The sequence below is a fragment of the Anser cygnoides genome, chromosome 4 (genome assembly GCF_040182565.1).
Source record: "Anser cygnoides isolate HZ-2024a breed goose chromosome 4, Taihu_goose_T2T_genome, whole genome shotgun sequence".
Lineage (NCBI taxonomy): Eukaryota > Metazoa > Chordata > Aves > Anseriformes > Anatidae > Anser > Anser cygnoides.
Genome location: NC_089876.1, coordinates 28,066,405 through 28,084,546, shown reverse-complemented (window position 1 = coordinate 28,084,546; position 18,142 = coordinate 28,066,405). Strand labels below are relative to the sequence as shown.

Here is an 18,142-nt window from a genome sequence, read left to right as displayed (position 1 = left end):
GTGCTGGGGTAGGAAAGGCACTTCTCTCAGTGTGTTTTCTTTAAATATCTCACCAAAAGGCAGACTGCCTGGCCACAGCAAGCACGTACAGAACACAGGGAATGTGGCTCGGACCTTAGCTGATAGCTTAAGTGTTAATATATGATGAGTAATTACAACCCATGCCCAGAAGAAAGTGACAGGAAAAAAAAGACTTTTGAAAGGCTGGCTATATATTTTTCCTGAATTTTCAAAGAGGAAGGCTATTACTGCAGTCATGAGAAGAAAAAAGTCATCCTCTGTGACTCTTGCTTTGGATGAAGGATGGGAACTTTTCCCCCCCTCTTCATCCCAATCAGCCTCTGTGGCAGGAGGAGGAAGCTCACGCTGTACTAGTGCTGGGAACAAAAGGAACAGTTCTTGTCTCTAGTGCTGACGACCTAATACCATTCACAAGTACTGCCAATTTCAATCAGGAACATGAAAAAGGTACAAAGAAGTGTAGGCAGTTTGACTGAGTTGATAAGCCTACTGAAAAGGGCCTCTGGTACCCTGAGTTTGCACGCAGCCAGCCAAGACAGCAGATCACCAGGGACACAAAGGCAGAGCAGGCATCCTTCATTCAATTAAGCAAGCAAGACTTTTGCCTTCCGCCTAGGCGTTACAGCAACAAGCGTACCTAGGTATTATTTTTAAATACAAGTGTAATTCGAACATTGCCAAGCCAATTAGATGGTTACCAGAAAGGTCACAAGCATCCTCAAGAATAGTGCAAATTGACCCATTTTCTAGTAACAAAAAGCCTGAGAGGTATGACTTTTTGGCATTTTGCATTCATTTATTTTCATCTCTCAGTGTTTTGCTATCAGCTGAAAATCATCTCAAGTGTTAGTTACAGTGTGGTGGTGGTAAGTACCTTGCTCTCAGGCTGGAACAAGAAGGAAAGCTTGATGATGTTCTTCCCATTTACTTGCTAAAAGTTGAATATGTAGAAAAAAAAGAAGTAAGAGGGTAGGCCAGTACAGTCTTGAATACAGGTGGTGAAAGATTAAAGCCTAATGGTTTCAAAACCCCTTTAAAAATCGTTCTGAGAACAAAACGTACTTGCTTTCCTCAGTATGCTGAGAGATTAAATGAGTACAAAACAGTGCCTAGGCTGCCTGTCTCCATAATAAAAGAGTCACCAGGCTCTGGCATAGATCTGCAGTAATTCTAAAACGAGATTGATATGGTTATTATTAACAACCATTTAGCAAACGTCTCAGCTATCAGGGTGGGTTTTTCCTTTTGTTTTTGAGTTACAAAATAAAGGCAAAGAGGAAAAAGCCACTGCTCCTCTCTCCAATCCCACCTGAACAACTTCACATTCCTTCAGTGCTGGCTGTTAACCCTTTTCTGGCTTTAGTGGTGGGTTCAGATCCTACAAGGGCTCACGGAGACCTTGCTGCAACCCTTTGGATAATTTTCTTCCATTGTCCTTTTGCTTTGTGTAAGGTTGAGGTTTTCAAAACTGAAATACATGAAGCTTAGTTTTCAAAAAGAACTTTTATAATAACTTAGTGTATTTTTCCCTTAGTTGATGGTACAATGCAGTGTTTTGTTTTTCAGTAGCATATGCTTTTCAGCATTTCACCCCTTGTCACCTGCTTTTCACCTGCTTTTTTTTTCTCCTTTCAAGCCAGTCCATGATTTCACGTGAACAAGGCAAGTGATTGGATTATACCCTGTATCCTGGTTTTGATATGCTAATAATGTTTCCTTCACAAGACGAAAAGCCTTTTTGTTGTGATTAATTAGGTTTCAGAAACTTATATAAGACATTTTGCTTGAATCTTATCATTCCTGGGACTAAAGGAAGTTCCTTTTCATGTTGCTTTGAATCAGGCTAAACCTACGATAAGCTCTCACTTGGTAAAAAGCAGCTCTGTTACTCTATGCAGAGAATCTAAGAAAATGCTCTTCATAAATGGGACACGAGTACATCTGGAAACAAAATGGCACTTTTGTCTTTGGGTGTCTAAGGTGTTTGGCTGTTGTACAGTGGGTACCATGAGGCAATGGATAACACAGGGAATAATTCATTTTCTCAATGCAGTAAAATCCATTATTTATAGAAGTATGATAATAAGGAGATGTATTTGATTCTAATTCCAGCTACTTAAAACAGTCACAGAAGATTGTAATTATCGCTGTAATAAAGTCATTAATGCCAGAAATCCCGCACTGCTGCTGGATGCCCAGTACTATGGAAAATCAAGTCCCATAGGACATACCCAGGCTCCTATAGCATAATACCCCCCACAAAATTAGGTCTAACCAGATTGGCTTGCTTACTGCAAGAAGTGTAAATGCAATTTTACCATGTTCCCTGTGGGCTTATTTTCTATGTTTCTCTGTGCTACACCAACAAGGGCTGATTCTATACAAATTACAGTCGACTTTTTTTTTTTTTACATTAATAATCACATCCCTTTAGGCTCATTTGTAGCTCCAGAAGAGAACAGAAAGCAAACTCCTGAATGAGGGCACTGTGCCCTATTTTGCCATGCAGCTGGCTGTGTGCAAACCTCCACTAGTATGTGAAGTGCAGGGAAGCCCCATCCATTTCCATTACCTCCCTCTTCACCCCCAGCTCTTTCCTGAAGCCATAATGCCCCACAGAAGCTGAGCTGGCTGGGACCTCCAAGAGAGGTCCATATTACCCTTGTTTTTTGTTTTGCTTTCAGCTAAATTAACAGCAAGTACCTAAATGAACAACTCCTTTTCTGGACAAGCTGCCTGCAAACAAATTTAGAGAGGAAAGATTACCCAAGGTTAAAAAATCAGATGAGCTTTTAAAGCAACATTACTGAGTTGCTATGTAACATACTTAATCATATGCCTTGTGTTTCGCACACATTTTTAGCAGGTTGATTATGAACAAAGTATGTCAGCCTCCTAGGCTATCCATCTACAGACACTGATAACCAATGACTGGTATTGAACATCCCACCTCTTGCTATGTTATAGATCAGAAATGTGAAGTGTGTGAAATGCTTATGATTTTGATATATATATACTATCAAACAAGAAGAAAGACTAGCTTAGCTTCAATGCTGATGAGGCATACTGAGATTTACAAAATGCCTGCACTTTGTTCTGTCTTTGACAATTTCATATCTGCTCTGGATAAATTTTGATCACAACTAATTCTCACATTGACTTTGATTTTGTGACTTCTCATATGTCAGTGCTTTCTTGGTGGAAGAGGCTGCTGAGATTATGATGCCACGAACAATATTTAACATTTCTCAACCATGGGGCTTTGAACTTTTTTTTTCCTTTTTAATGCATTTATGGGACTGAAGAAATGAAGTTTTCAACAGCAGGTAGCATTCATTTTGTGGTAGTTTTATTGAACCATTTCAAACCAGAGAAACCAAACCTAGCTCTCCAGGCTCCTGAACAAGATGTAAAACACAAAGCACTAACTTCACTTTCTGCTTTCATTCTTCAGAAACATTCATATAACCATACCGATGCCTGTCGTCAATCCACTCCAAAAAAAAAAACTTAAATTTGCAGTGGCTTTCCAGTTGCAAAATAACGTTCGAATTACAACACCCCGTATGTTTTTTCCCCTCAAATCTAGCTCCTGTCTATTAAAATAGTTCATATTTGCATGAGTGCTTGCATCTTGTGATGCCTCTATTTCATGACACAAAGGGCACAAACCAAGCCTTCTCAACAGTCTACAACTACATTTGTGTATTTTGTATTTCTTTCAATGCCTACAGGAAAATAAGCTTTTTTCCTCTTGGCTTCATGATATTAGTATGGTATCACACTATCAACATTTTCACTGTGGCAAATCAAAATTATTTTGCTGAACTAAAATTGCCCTGCCACCTGAAGCTATTAAGGAACACCAGTTATTTTGACTTTAGTAACTAGCTTTTCAATAGTATTAAGCACTGGACAAACTTTGCTCTATCAATGCCAACAATGAAACTCTAATTTCAAAACGACTGGAAAGAATCCGATTCTGGATACTTCTGAAACACCCTACCCTAAAAATCCTTACTTTAAATCACTTCAAAACATGCAATTTATAGAATCTACCATGAGAAATTCTGCCAGAGTGGATCTGAAATGCAGCTGAGGATACAAGCAAACAGATGATCCATTTCATATTCTTACTTGGATCTTTGAAAGCTGGCAACTAAAAAGAATTTACTTGGAAGGAAAAAAAATCCTCTCCATCCCCTTGTCAATACATGAAATATTCACCTCTAATTTATTTTTCCTTGAGAAAATGGCAACAGCATTTTGCAGGTTGAATTCTGTGCAAAATCTTCTCAAGCAGTCCAGCTTGTACTCAGATGTCAAGGCAGTAAAAACAAACTACAGAAGTCCAACAGAATAAAAAACAGAACAAAGGTGTTTAAAACACAGGTAACTACTTTAAAGATGCTGATTACAAGGGACTTTTTCTCTCTGTTCCCAAAATATTGGGAAGATGTAAAATGACTTTCTTAAGGCAGACTCAGTAACAGCACAATTACCTTAAGTAAAACCAAGAAGTGATGAAATGGCAATAATTCACTGATATTCAGAATTCAACTGCAGAAACCATGGTGGAAGAACAGATCACTTTTATGGAAGAATAATCATGATTCTTAAAGAGAAAACCAAAGGTAAACTGTATGAGTCAAGCTGGAAGCTTATGACACCCTGCTGAACAAGATCAGAAATGAGTTCAGGTTAGCAGCATGAGGATGAAGTGAGAAACGGTATAAATAACCTGACTTTATGTAACCCACACCCTTCAAGGCCATGCCAGGACAGCTGGTAGCCCAGCACAAAGCAGGGCTGGTGAGGTGCTGAGACAACACAGAAGCACAGCTGAGGACAGGACCTCAGATCATGTTAGACATCAGTCTCGAAGCCACTTAGATCTGTCTGAAGCCCTCATTGATAGGTCTCTAGTCAGAGAATGCTGAGAGCAGCTCCTCCATCACACTGTGGTTTACCTGGATGACATCTTCTAAGAAAAATGAAACAATTGTAAGTTTTCATTAAAAATTCAACAATGGTAGTACCCTCTTTCCACATAAAATAGGGTTACATGGCAACTGTTATTCACTAATAACAAATGCGGTATCTGCTTACAGTTTGTTGAGAGCAGCACTGTAATTCATAGCATTGTGAAGCAGTGTGAGATGTGTGGGATATTTAGGAGGGTATATCTTCCCTGTTTTTCTTCACCCTTTTATTTCATATCTAGAATATACCAATAACACCCAGAGAGCACTGGTCTGATAACTGAAGCTGCAAACAATTAGTAGTCATAATTCAAGTCAAGAAGCAAAACCATCAGCCCCTCTCTAAATGCTATAAATAAAAACACTTGAGTTCTCAGTGTTTTGTGATGGATTCTTGGTATGCTTTCTTTTTTAGCAATTTCAAAAGAAAGTGAGAAAATAGTTCAAGGAAAGAGTTTATAAGAATATTGGACTACAGATTATATAGTGCGTAAGCCAGGTGGTGCTGAATTCATTACAGAATTACAACAGCAGCAATCATGTTTTCTCTTCCTGCTCACCTCAAAAACATGCATCCTCTCAGGCACGAGAAGAAAAAATGATGCTTTCGGTGATTTGAAAAATCAGTTTAATGCTGTTGGAAATTGTAAGTGTAATCAGAGTTGCCTGGATAGCTACAAGGCAGAGCTGATATTTTCCCCTATCTTGAACTTAGATCTGTTTTGTTTAGCCCTTCTAATTTTGTATCTTTAGCATTTATTAAAATCTGTTGCTTCGCCATATTCTCAGTCAATTCAAGGTAGTTTTTTGTTTGCCACTTCTGAGAAATGGTAACAACAAACCTCTGATACTATGGTAAGTCTATTGAGTGTTCCTAAATTGGTTGAAGGAAGGAAGCTCCATGGTGAGCAAAAATTGTGGCTCCTGCAGAGGAAAATTGCAGCCTGAGGAGCCTGGGAAGAACGAGAGACTCGGTGTAGAGCTTAATAGGACCAATCTGTAGGAGTACCTATAGTTCTGCCTCCTGCTTTGACTCACAGTACCTCGACATACTGCAGAGTCTTGGCTCAAGTCAGGTGAGAAGGCATGAAATACTTACCGTGAGTCAAAACAGATACATCAGTAAAACATTAATTTGGAAGAAAAAGCATAGGTAACCATAAAATACATCACCCTGTTGCTTATATGTATGATTAGGAGAGCAGTTTCCTTTAACCACAAGATGTAGTAAATGGAACATCATTCTTCCAGTCAGACCAAGAGCACAGACTGGACCTTCCTCCATCAGGGAGACTTCTCAGCCTCAACGAGATGCAGGGGGGAACCAGACCACATCTGCACCACTAAGAAGACAGCACCTACAGTTAAGGTACCTGAAACAGGGGTGCTCTCCCTACAGCAAGTAGTGACGTAGCAGCATCTTTTTGCATACAGCCAAGTGCGATTTATGCCTTGCCATCAATTACGGACAAACAAGGAGTGCTGTAGAGTCAAGTAAAAGGATTCCATAAAGCCTTTTTCTAACTGGCTGATACTCAGCTCTAATAAATATATTCATTATGCAGTATGAGAAGCAGCAATGACTTGAATCCAGGACACATTTAATCTCTTCTTATAGTTCTTAAGGTTGCCTTTTAATCATTTTCACATTACTATTATTGTAGAGACACATGATAGTTAAAACATTTCTATTACATATATGAGATCTGTCATTGTACTTTTTGCCCCCCCTTTCTAGCTTTTCTTGATAGCAGGTGTGCATCTAGATTGAAGACCAGATTTCTTGTAGTGCAGCAGCACAGATCCTGGTTTGTTTCTTTTTAATTTTATTTTCTGTTTCTTCTTATCTTTTTTTCTTTTATACCACACAAGAAAGGGCAGAGGCCATAACCAACCTGTAAACTGAAATGGTGACAGTACAGTCTAAAACAGCAGTTTTGAGGAAAACCATGGGTAACTGGGAAAAAAAACATAATATACCGCAGCATAAAAGCAACCCTAGAAAGCTTGTGCCATACTGGACCTGAAATCAGCATCTTGAGTCTGGGTACGTAGGAGATAGCACATTATTTCTGGAAACAAACTTCATCCTTCTGTATAGTTTACCTGGCTTTGTTCCCTTCTGCTTACTTTCCTAACAAAGTATGTTTATGCATTTTAAGTTTACACTTTGGAAAAAAGAATGAAGCAATTAATCTAATAGGATTCAGTACTAAAATCCTGGGGACATTACTGTTAGCAAACTTTTCAAGTAGTGTGCAGATAGATTGCAGATAATTTTTTTTATAGAACTATTTTCTTCCACTTTCTGAACTGCATGAGATAATTTTCTATTTTTAAGGGACAGATCATGATATAACCAAACAGAAGCTGGGATTCATCCTCCTACATCAGCTGTAATAAGGCTCAATGGCAGAAGCACTAATAAAATCTAAACCAAATTCCTTTATACAACTTCAAGTTCACCTTCACTTCTCAGAAGGAGGACAGAAAAACACTGACTCATAGGCCACATACCACCTCTGCTTTGGTGTGCAATACATCGCTGAGAAGGAAATAACAAGCAAATAACAAGTGACCTCACCTGCTACCACATGAGACAAACTAGGGACCTGCATCTCCTGTTGCCTCCAAACCCTAGAAGTGCTAGAACTCCCAACATTTTTTCATCCTCTGGTCTTGTGCACACTGCTCTTCCTAGGACTCTGCTTATTTCCAATTACTCCTTCTCAGGAGTTTAATTTAAAATGTATGTTGTGGGTTAAGTTAACTTATTGCCTTAGAGTACATACATCCAATAAAATCTGAAGATAAGTCATTGTTCTCAGCTTCTACACTTTACTCTGAAAGAGTATGAATTTTCAGTATTATAGTGTTCAGTATTCATGCATTGAGTCCATAGAACTTAAGTATCAAAGCATGTGAAGAAATCTCTGATCTTTACATCAAAGTCCACTGAACAGAAGAGACCCTCTTTGCAGCAGCGAATGTCAGTGAAGGTCGTGCAGCTTTCACCTTTACATAGATAAACAAAAGTATTGATGTGTTGAAGAACCCAATGCCAGTTGCTTCTGAAGCCAGATGTTGAAAGTTTTAAGAAAATGTGTTCTGTACGTATCTGATATCTCATGAATACAAAAAGAAACTCTAGTTTTGTAGGAAATGCCCGCTTGCATGGATCCAAACCAGAATGCATGGGATACACACTCATTGTTTCTTAGGCACAAGTGCATTCAGCTTAGATCCTCACCCTACGGCTATTTTGCTGTTTTTCACTTAAAAGAAGTGTCAGGATTAACCAGAATCTAGGTTTTCCAGCTGCAGAATCACAAACTTACTCTCACTGGTCTAACAAATATATCTTCCTAAATTTAAAATAAAGGTTAAATAGCTTTACCAAGAGATACTAATGAGCTAAAATATGAAGTTAAAGCTCCCCCAGAAAGAATGAAAATCCTTATTAAAATCTCTTTCCAAATCAGGCCTAACAAACTTTTGAACTAGCTGCTCACATTCCAAGCAAATCCTCTAAATGCTTAAAAAAAGATGAAAAAACCCACCATTAACCAAAAACAACCCTATTACTAAATGAGTACAGATGTGTATTTCCAGGAAAAGACTTACCTTCCATTCTCGTATAAGACCAGAATCTTTCCTCATCTCTTCTGAATGAGGTTCTCCACTGTTTCCTCTGTAGTCTTGTTCTTGTCCCCTCTTCTTCCTCCTATTTAATAAAAAGAACCTCCCCAGCCAAGATCCTTTCAGACTCCCTTTAAAAGTTATGTATGACTGTTGTGCTGCTATGCATGAGGCTACACCCTAAGCACATTGCATACTTCATCTTTATCTGCACTTCCTTTGATCACCGAGTCTCAAAAGCGGTTGTAACAACTTACTAAAAGGAACTGACATAGGAAATATGCTTTCAGCTGTCTGCTAAAACACTAAATACAGGCAAAAACCTCCCTTCTCCTGCCTGACCAGGCTATCTTCAGTCTTGCTGAACAAACTTAACATTCCTGCAGATTTAGTCAACAAAAAGCCAAAGCAGCATTCTTAAATTTGCAAACAATAGTCAGAGTAAGCAGAAATGTACAGATTAAAAGCTATGTAGTAGCTCTCATCCATCCTTATTCCCTCCCCAGCTTCTCTTACAATCCCTAATGTGCAAACCATACATACAGAAGTTTATATAATGACAGAATCTGTCTTGATGCCAATTAGCCAGAAACAAGGCTAGCTAATACTGATCTGTGATGGTATAAACCAAGCTGTTGACTATTCTCCAACAAACCTGGCTTTTTTTCCCCCCATTAGTCTTCACTTTTCCAATGACTAAAGAAAAATTCTAGTATTACAACCTTGCTTAAAGGATAGCATTCACACAGATCAGCTCTCTTCAGTGAACTGCATAGCCTCAGGCATACAGCCCCACAGAGTGGTGGACAGGACAAATGAGCTGATTTAATCATTATCGATTTTTAAACTTTATTTGTACAGTAATCCTAAACCCTTTGGTTGCTTCACTGCTTTAACATGTAAGATACCAACAAGAACTTTCCTGAAATTTATTAGAACAAATTTGTGAATAAGGACCAAGTCATTAGGATTCAATGGTACTCACCAAGAATAAGACATGCAAATTATCACCAAATGCACACTGAAATTGAAAAATGTCTCAAAAACAAGTCTCTGAAGGAGTTAGTAAGCACAAAGCCTAACTCCAAAGACACTGCTTTAAGCCTTCAAATAGGTCCTCCAAGGGCCCTACAACTACTACGAAAGGACCTTTAGAGTGCACAAGTCCTTAATACCGAAAGGAGAGAAATGGCTAGTTTTCAGAAGTGAAAACATTTCAGAGCTGTTTCAGCATTGATGTTAAAAATCAAGTCAACACTAACAAACTGCAGATACTCTAGAAGATCTTGATTCTGTTGAGAACCTTGCGGACAGAACAACAGATGGAATTTAATGCCAGTGTTCACATGACTGGTTAATCTGTGAAGGAAAACTCCAACCCTAAGCACAATGGGGTACTTCTACTTTCTTCAGAAAGATCTGGAAGTGTAGACAACTCACTGAAGTCACCAACCCAAGCTATCAAACAAACAAGATTAATTATTAAGGAAAACAGAACACATTTAGTAACCTATTTACAGTGTTCAAGTACAGAAGAGAATCGAGAGCTAGAAAATCTGTACGAGGCAGAATGGATCCAGAGCATGAAAGCACATTCACAAAAAGACTGACTAGACTAAGATTTAGTTCTTGATCATGACTGGAGAAGACAGAGGTCTATAAGATGTTTGACAGCTTGTAGGAAAATAGCCTTTCCTCAGAACAGGAATTAAGACAATTGTCAGCTTAAAATATTTAAAAAATACTTTTGATGTACTTGAAATTTAGTTTTCTTTCATTAGTACAGTAGTCCGGATGAAATTAAAACATTTCAGGTAAGCCTGACAAGCTGTGAAAAATGGATCACTAAATAATCACCCCAATTAAGATATTTAAGCAAAGAATCACTAGAAATTTTTAAGAATAACTAGAAATATACTTCCTGCTAGACAGAGTTCTAATCTATCCAAGCATATTTAAGAAAGTTTGGCCCTTAACCTGCACTAATTCACTGACCTGCATGTCAAAAGAAATTATTTCTGTCTTAAATTCTTTCTTGTACATTCTACAGAAGCATTGGCTAGTAGTAGAATGCATAGAAATTACTACTTCAAATGTCATGTTGAAGTCATAATTTTTGGCCCAGGCAATACAAGCTTCCAATTACTCAACAATATTGATCCTGCTCTTCACAGATCTTCAGACTAGTTGTTCTTTACAAGGAACATTGCAGCAGACGTTTTCTTTTGTGAATTTAAAATAGGCAGGTAATGGGGTTCCTGAAGAGAACACATCTTCAGCAAGTTTGATACAGTCTATTGACTAGTTGAACAACAGGCAAATTACATACAGCCTAAGGAAATAATTCAGAAGTTGGCCAATTCATCTAGATTGTGCATTTTCAATTTTAGAAAACCATGATCAGACATTCAGAAGTAAGCCTTTTTCAATGAATTTGCAAGTTAAGCCTTTAAACAGGAAGCACCTAGATGAGAAAACTTCAGAACACAAGCTTCTGGTAGCATCTTTGTTTTATTTCAATTAATCCACACAGACAGAAATAAGTTACAGAACTTTAAGAAACTTCAGTTTCAACCAATAGCTAGATTCCTGTTTAAACAGTCATTGAGGATGTGTAGCTGTAGCCATTGCTTATCTCAATTCCACCTTCAAGACAACACATTACAGAAGACAACTGGAGTAATCTTGGGTGAAGTCAGCAGTCATCCACTCAACAAATCATAAGCTGATGTTTACTATCAATTCTAATCCCTTGCACATGCTGGCTTTCTCTCTATGAAAGAAAAGTTTAATTTGTAATCACCATCATACACACAAAAGGACATATGTATATAGTATTACATTTTAGGATTCAACTGTACAACCATGCTATGTGAAACTAACTTTTTAACCTTTAAGTCAAAGGCATTTCTCAATGCAAATCATGTCATTTGTACAGGACAGGATTTTCCATGCCCATACAATTAGTACACATCCCAGTCCATAGGGCCAGCTTGATATGAAAAAATGGATCCAATTTCCTCAGATGCTTTCCAATTTAGATTGGCTAGTCTAAAGTCAGTTTTAAAAATTCTGGATTTCCACACAGCTTTCTAGTAGTCCAAGTTTTTTGTGGTTTTTTTGTTTTGTTTTTTTTAAACACTTTCAGGCAGGGAATAATGTAAGCTTTTGTAGGTATGGAATTATGGTAAGCTTTTTTTTTACACTACATACCTGGAGACCAATCAATTTAGAAGGAACTCTTGACTCAAGTTGTTTATCACACAAGCTCATGAAGTGCATTCTAGGCAGTCAAGCAGTACCATCACACTTGAAAACTCTGGAAATATGTGATTAACATGTAACTGTTAGATAACATTATCATCAGATGACAGTTCAAGTCCTACAAGCCACTTTGAATGCACTAGAGTTGATTCAGTAACTTTCCTAAGTTCAGTGGTTTCACGTGTTCCTCTCAACATGATCCAAAGAAGAGTTTCAACCTCACCTCCGGGTTTGAGAGAGAACTTTTATACCCCTCTGTGTTGGCCACTTAAGACACTGCCAGACTTAAGAGGGCAAAGCTAAAAAGGGGCGTAAATTACAATACCATTTTTTCTTAATAACTAAGATGACCTGAATTTACCATTTACTCAAAAGAGATTATAACTTACTTTAAGCTTGTCAATCATCAAAAAGTATGATTTAAAATGGTCAGTAACTATCTTTACATTAGAGTGCACTTACCTTCTTAGCAGAAGGTATTATTCGTTCCTAAGTAGTCCTGAGCACTGCCTCCAATTTAGGTGTGATCATCCATATCTAGACCATTTCAAACATGAAATTTCTAAGTATCTCCTAAATAGCACAAAAAGACAAAAATTATTCTAGTATAATTTATACAACATGCCTAACTAGACCTTCTTAAAGCCATATTCCAGATCTCAGAGTCACTTATTTGAAGTCATCAAATAATACTGAGAGCAAAACAAATGGTTTAATCTGAGATGTTTTTCTTTTCAGATCATTTAAACTAACATAACTATTTTTAAACATGCTGCTCTTTACAGAAAGAGTTTTTAAAGCCTAAATTGCTTTTAGTGTTGACACTTCTCTGCAGTATTTCTACATTTTAGAGAGATCACTACCTGCTAACTTGTTGCTACTTTGTACATACTTGCATATACCTTATAACAAGTCATAGGCAGAGCTCACCAGGGATGTCAAAAGCTACTGTTACAACACTGTAGAAGCTGGAACCAAAAACCTAAGCAAGTTCTGAGTTCTGCTCATTTGAAAAGCCATTTTATTGAGTCAAGTCATTTATAATACCTACTGCATCAACCAAACACTGCAGGATATCAGAAAAAAATGTCATTTTCTTGATGAAGCTTATAAAACACACTATATTGAATCAGATTAAAAGTCTGTGGAGCTCTACTTAGTAAGGAACAGAAGGGGACAAACATACGCTAACATTCTTTGATTCTGGGGCGGTCTTGTGCAGACCCAGGAGCTGGATTTGACCTTGTGGGTCCTTTCCAAGGTGGGCCATCAGATGCCCCTTCACCAGTGCATCCTCCTTACCTATGGGTGTTCAAAGGGGAGACTCCAGACCCCAGCACTCGAGGCCCATGGCGCTCGGCCTCCTGCCCACACAGAGCAGAGAGCAGCCTCCAGGGGCTCCCCAAAGCCCCAGCGACACCTCGGGACGCTTTCTGTCGCCATCCTCCCCACGGCCCAGCACTACAGAGGGAGAAAGAGAGAGAAAGGGGTGAGCGCGGGGGGTGAGAGGAGCCGGTGAGGCGGAGGGAGGGGTGGCTTGTGCCTCACGACAGGATGCAGGGCGGAGAGGGCGGCTCCGCACTGGGTTTCTGTGAGGGAAAGGCGCTCTATCCCCCTGCGTTGACTCCCCGGAGCACGACCACGCTCCGAGAGGGCATATGTGAAGGGAAGATATATACGAATGGAAGACGCGAGGCGGCCCCACCCCGCCCGCCCCAGCCTCCCCCTCCCAAGATGGCGGCGGGCGGGCACCCACATTACCGCCTCTGCGTCTGGCAGGCAAAGAGGGCGAGCGGCCCTTCCCCGGCCCTTAAATACCGCCCGCCTCTCCCGCGAGACCCCTGTGCTGCTGCCTATTGGTCGATCCGGCACACGTGACTCGCACCGCCCCTCGAAAAGGCGGCGGGGGAGCGGTGGCTGTTGGCTGGCCCCTCGGGGCGGCCGTTAGAGGGGGAGGGTGTTGCCGGGTCTCCTCGCCTCCCACTGGGATAATTGGCGGTGGGCTGCTTCCCTTGCCTCGCCGCTGCCTGGGACGCTAATGGTCAGCTCTGCACAAATTAAAGATCTGCGGGTCTCTAATATGCCCAAATAAAGGCGTCTTTGGTGTGAGATAGCAGCTGCACAGCGGTTTTCAGAGGCTAAATGCGGCTGATCTGTGTATAACCCCCATAAACCCTGCCTTAGGAGGCTTAGGATTTGTCTGCAAGGATAGTGAGGTAAGCCTCAAGCCCACGCTAATACCCACGCTGGTGTTCCAGCACACCACTAATGCCCTCACTGGTATCCTCTCTGGCACGTGCAGGTCCCCAGAGCATGGCTGGAGTTCACCGAGCGGTGTGGGGGCACCAGGCCTGCTGCCCTGCGAGCCAGCACACGCCATGTCCTGGCTGGATGCAGACTGCAGCTGTGCCGCCTCAGCCAAGGTGTACGGCCAGACTGGCACTGCTAAGAGGTTTTATGGTGAGTACAAGCAGGTTAGCACGAACCATGTGTTAGTAATTGGTAGCAGAGGTAGGAGATGGGAACCATGGCATCTTGGTTCCCACAGAGTTCTGAATTCATCAGGAATTCCTGCTTTGCACACAGTGGGTACGCTGCTGATATTTCATAGCTTCCTGTCTCAATGACAAATGGCACCTCTTGTCTCATGCTGAGTTGCCACCTGAACAGCACCTACCTGTCAGTGTGTGGAAGGAAAATTACAGTTTGGCCCACCATCTCTGAGAGTTTTCTGATCCCAGAATTTAAATTATAATCAGCAAATCTGAGTTAGTTGGTTTGATTCAGCCTGAAACTGACCACAAGCAGTCACATAGTTGCAACTGAGGGATAGTTCTAGATATTTTCTTGTCACTTTTAGTTACCTTTTCTGTCTATATCTTGATAGTTGCTTCAAGACACTGTTGCAAATATAAACCTTCTGTGAATACCTATATTGTCAGTACCTCAGGATTCAAAAGAAGTCTTCATGACTGTAGGTAAGACATTCATTCCCTGGGTATGAGTATTTGGAGTCGCCTAGCTTCAGGTTGTTTTATGTGGAGTTCTCTGTGATGACTTTTTCTACAAAGAGATAAATCAGATCAGTCTTCCCTTGTAATGTAGTCAACAGGATGGAGTGGCATCCAGCCTTTACGTTTTTACCATCCATGCCAGTTATCATGGGAGACTGACCAGCAAACACAGAAGTATTTTTGGGGACAAGGATAGTCATGAACATTTGTTACAAGAACAGTACTTAAGATTCAGGTACCTATGTGCTACCTTTGTCCCCCTCAGGTCACCTCTTGATGAAGTTGAGCCATTGCTTTTTGCTAGTGTGAGGGGTTAGCAGGTTCTGCATGTGCCCAGGAAAAACTATCAAGCACCTGGTCAACCATGTCAGCAGACTGTTAGGTCTGATTACAGGACCTAGGCACCTCTGATGTAGGCAGTCATTGAGAAGAGTATTTGGAGTGTTGCATTTTGAACTTTAAGTGACAGCTATGGGCCTGTGTTATTTAGTGGATTTAAAGCTGATTTTTTTTTAAAGTTTCTCCGGTGATCTAAATCCAGCTGCTCAGACCTTGAAGATTGCTGCTCTAATCATCAGTCTCTTTATGAGATGCATGAATTTAATCTCAAGGTCATTGATACTTTGATATTTGATACTTTTCTAAGCTGTCAGAATTTCATTTGTTCAAAAACATCACACCAAGCTCCTTAAAAGGCACAATTATTACAAATGTTTCATTTCAATTTCACTGTTTCTGTTCACACTGATATGAAGGAAAACCAAGGAAAATCTTGGATGTGATCATCGGTCTTTGCTGATGGATGTCAGTAGCTATCCACATGGTAGATTTGGGACCTGACCAAGCAGCTTTTTTTATTTCTTTATTTTTTATTTCTTAATTTTTTAACCTATGTATCCAATGCAATAAGACTGTGCCTGAAAAACAAAAACAAAATCTGTGGGATGCAATTTAATAGAAGTGTAATTTGATTAATTTATGCCACAATTTACATAAAATGAAAGGGCTATTTTAAATTCATGCTCAAAATAGACTAAGTGCCACTTTCAGCCTGTCTACTGTCAAAATATCCTTTGTGGTTTGTTCTCAGTGTGTATGTTAGTTAAAATTAGAGCCTGTAGAATAGAACAAAAATAATAAATAAAGTCTTTGGAGAAGAGGAGGGCAAGCCAGACTTGTTATTTCCTTTCCAGAAGCAGAAATAACAATGCATTTCTGTTAGAAATGTTTTCTGTTATTTTTCCTCAGTGAGTCTTTTCTTGTTTGGTAAATTACCTCCATGGCTAGAAGATTTGGTCATCTTTTTCTAGGCAGCACTTAATGATTAAGACTCAAACAGTGTTTTTCCAACTTGAAAGCACATTTTGTGTAGGTAAGAAAAATGCCAGTAAATTTCACTGGTGAACTTGCTGAAGTACCTTATAAAGAGGCCATTCTACAGGCACCTACCATATGGAAATACATGGGGAATATTTTAAATTGAGTAATGTGTAAGGGAAGATTAACATTTGGTAAATCAGTAAACCAGTAGCCTAGTATATAGAAGTTCTCTTATTGTTGCTGTTCAAAGCTCCTAATCCATTTTTTTGAAATGTAATTTAGCAGAAGAAAAAAGCAAGAGTAAGATATTATGAGATAATCACACCTCTAGGCCATTATCGAGCAACAAACTGACTGTAAAGGCCTCAACTGCCTGCTTGTAAATTAAATTGTTTAATGGTTATGACCGTAGAACTGTGAACTATTAGCTCCTTTTGTCTACTCAGTAGGCTTCTGGTGTATTTGCATCTATCTTTTGCTGTCTTTGGACCTTTGAATCTGATATTTAATGGCAAAAAAAAAGAAATGGAGTCAGATGCTGTAAATGCGTTTTTTCTTCCGTAAAACAGGACTTTTTGAGAAAAAGGAAGGGATAGTACTCCCTCTCTGCCAGCTGGTATAATGTTTATATTAGCAAAGGTAGGCTAGATTCACAGGTGAATTTAATGTAAACTTCTATCTTCTATGCTTTATATTTGGTAGGTAACAATATGACTTGCTAAGATTCTATAGATAATGATTACCATGTTTTAAATTAAAAAAAAAAAAAAACAAACTCAGATAATTTGAAGAAATTGATAGAAGCAGCTGTAAAGCTGCTTCTTAAAAGTCTTTAAGAAGAAAGTTGGGGCTTTATTGGGCTAAGGGCCACTCCAGACCCCCTTGCCCTCACACACACACACACATTTTCCTTGGACAGCCCTGTTTTTTTTTGTGGGACTACAACCTGCTCTTATCATTAGAACTTCAGAAGTAAATAGAGTGGCTTCTGTTGACCTGCTGTGAAGCATGCACCATAGCCTCAGTCCATGGGCTGCAAGCTGGCATTTGGCACTGTACTGAAGTTCCCAATCTGTTCTGCAACGGGGGCCAAGCTTCATGGAAAATTTCCGTTTGTAACATTAGGAAGGGATTGTCATGAGATTTACTGCTGTCTTCTCTCTTTTTTTGCTTTTTCTATAGGAAAGCACAATTGTTTAACTTTTAAGTGGTTCCTACTTGTATGAATTCCTGTTACTTTGACAGAGTCCCAAGAGCTGCTCTTTCCCACTGAAGTTAATGCTGAACTATACTAAAAGCTGATGGCCTTATGTAGCCCAAATAAGGTCAAAATGATCTGACCTAATATTTATACAATGTATAATTGACTGTCTTACCTTGCAGAAAAATAGGAGAATGCCAGATGTTTTTGTGTTTTCAAAGAATAAAAATTCTATACTATAAGAACAAGTGGCACTGAAGTTTCTTTTTCTCAGCTGAAATCAACTTAAAAATTGTGGTCTCTGTATTCTGAAGGGTTTGTAATATCTGTCCTCATTTGTCCACATTTGGATAAATCACTGAATTTTTGCTGCCTATTTTCTTTGTAAATTAAGCTAATATTAACTTGCCACCCAGTAATTTGACAAGTCTGAGTGAATGTTTGCAGAGTAGTCTGAGACCTTCAGATGGAAAGTGTTAGGAAAGTCCAAGCCTCAGCTAGCCAAAAGAGGATATTTACAGTAGGTACTTATTTTATATAGTAAAATAAAAAGTTGAAGTGTATAACCAGTTGAGACAAAGACTGATCTAAAAGTAAATGCAGAAGGCATTTTTTGACCTTTCAACAAATTATATAAGCGCTCCCAGGTTATAAATAGCCCTTTGTTTTCCCTCTCTTTGTTTAACACTACGAAGAAACAG

General features: G+C 39.3%; 1 protein-coding gene, 1 long non-coding RNA gene and 1 other non-coding gene across 5 annotated transcripts in view; 1 reads left to right on the top strand and 2 right to left on the bottom strand.

The window, feature by feature from the left end:
- Nucleotides 1-6,580: 6,580 nt before the first annotated feature.
- Nucleotides 6,581-13,760, bottom strand: LOC106030785 (uncharacterized). 3 transcript variants are annotated; one of them, XR_010831052.1, is made up of 5 exons: nucleotides 13,209-13,656; nucleotides 12,369-12,479; nucleotides 11,856-11,961; nucleotides 8,628-11,415; nucleotides 6,581-6,905 (listed from the first exon to the last, which is right to left on the bottom strand). It is a non-coding gene; the product is annotated as an uncharacterized lncRNA (long non-coding RNA). The 3 variants fall into 3 exon arrangements; XR_001203952.3 differs by lacking the exon at nucleotides 6,581-6,905 and adding an exon at nucleotides 13,668-13,760 and having other exon boundaries at nucleotides 11,135-11,415; nucleotides 13,209-13,367; XR_001203953.3 differs by lacking the exon at nucleotides 6,581-6,905 and adding an exon at nucleotides 13,663-13,748 and having other exon boundaries at nucleotides 11,135-11,415; nucleotides 13,209-13,367.
- LOC125180347 (small nucleolar RNA SNORA26) lies at nucleotides 12,086-12,203 on the bottom strand. Its single transcript, XR_007158820.1, has one exon. It is a non-coding gene; the product is annotated as a small nucleolar RNA SNORA26 (small nucleolar RNA).
- Nucleotides 13,761-13,869: 109 nt separating the features above from the next.
- The window catches only part of USP46 (ubiquitin specific peptidase 46), a 35,670-nt gene continuing 31,397 nt past the window's right edge, over nucleotides 13,870-18,142 (top strand). Inside the window, exons 1-2 of the mRNA XM_013172761.3 lie at nucleotides 13,870-14,122; nucleotides 14,209-14,366. Coding sequence (XP_013028215.1) covers nucleotides 14,220-14,366 — 147 coding nt within the window. The 5' untranslated portion in view covers nucleotides 13,870-14,122; nucleotides 14,209-14,219. The remainder of the gene's footprint in view (nucleotides 14,123-14,208; nucleotides 14,367-18,142) is intronic.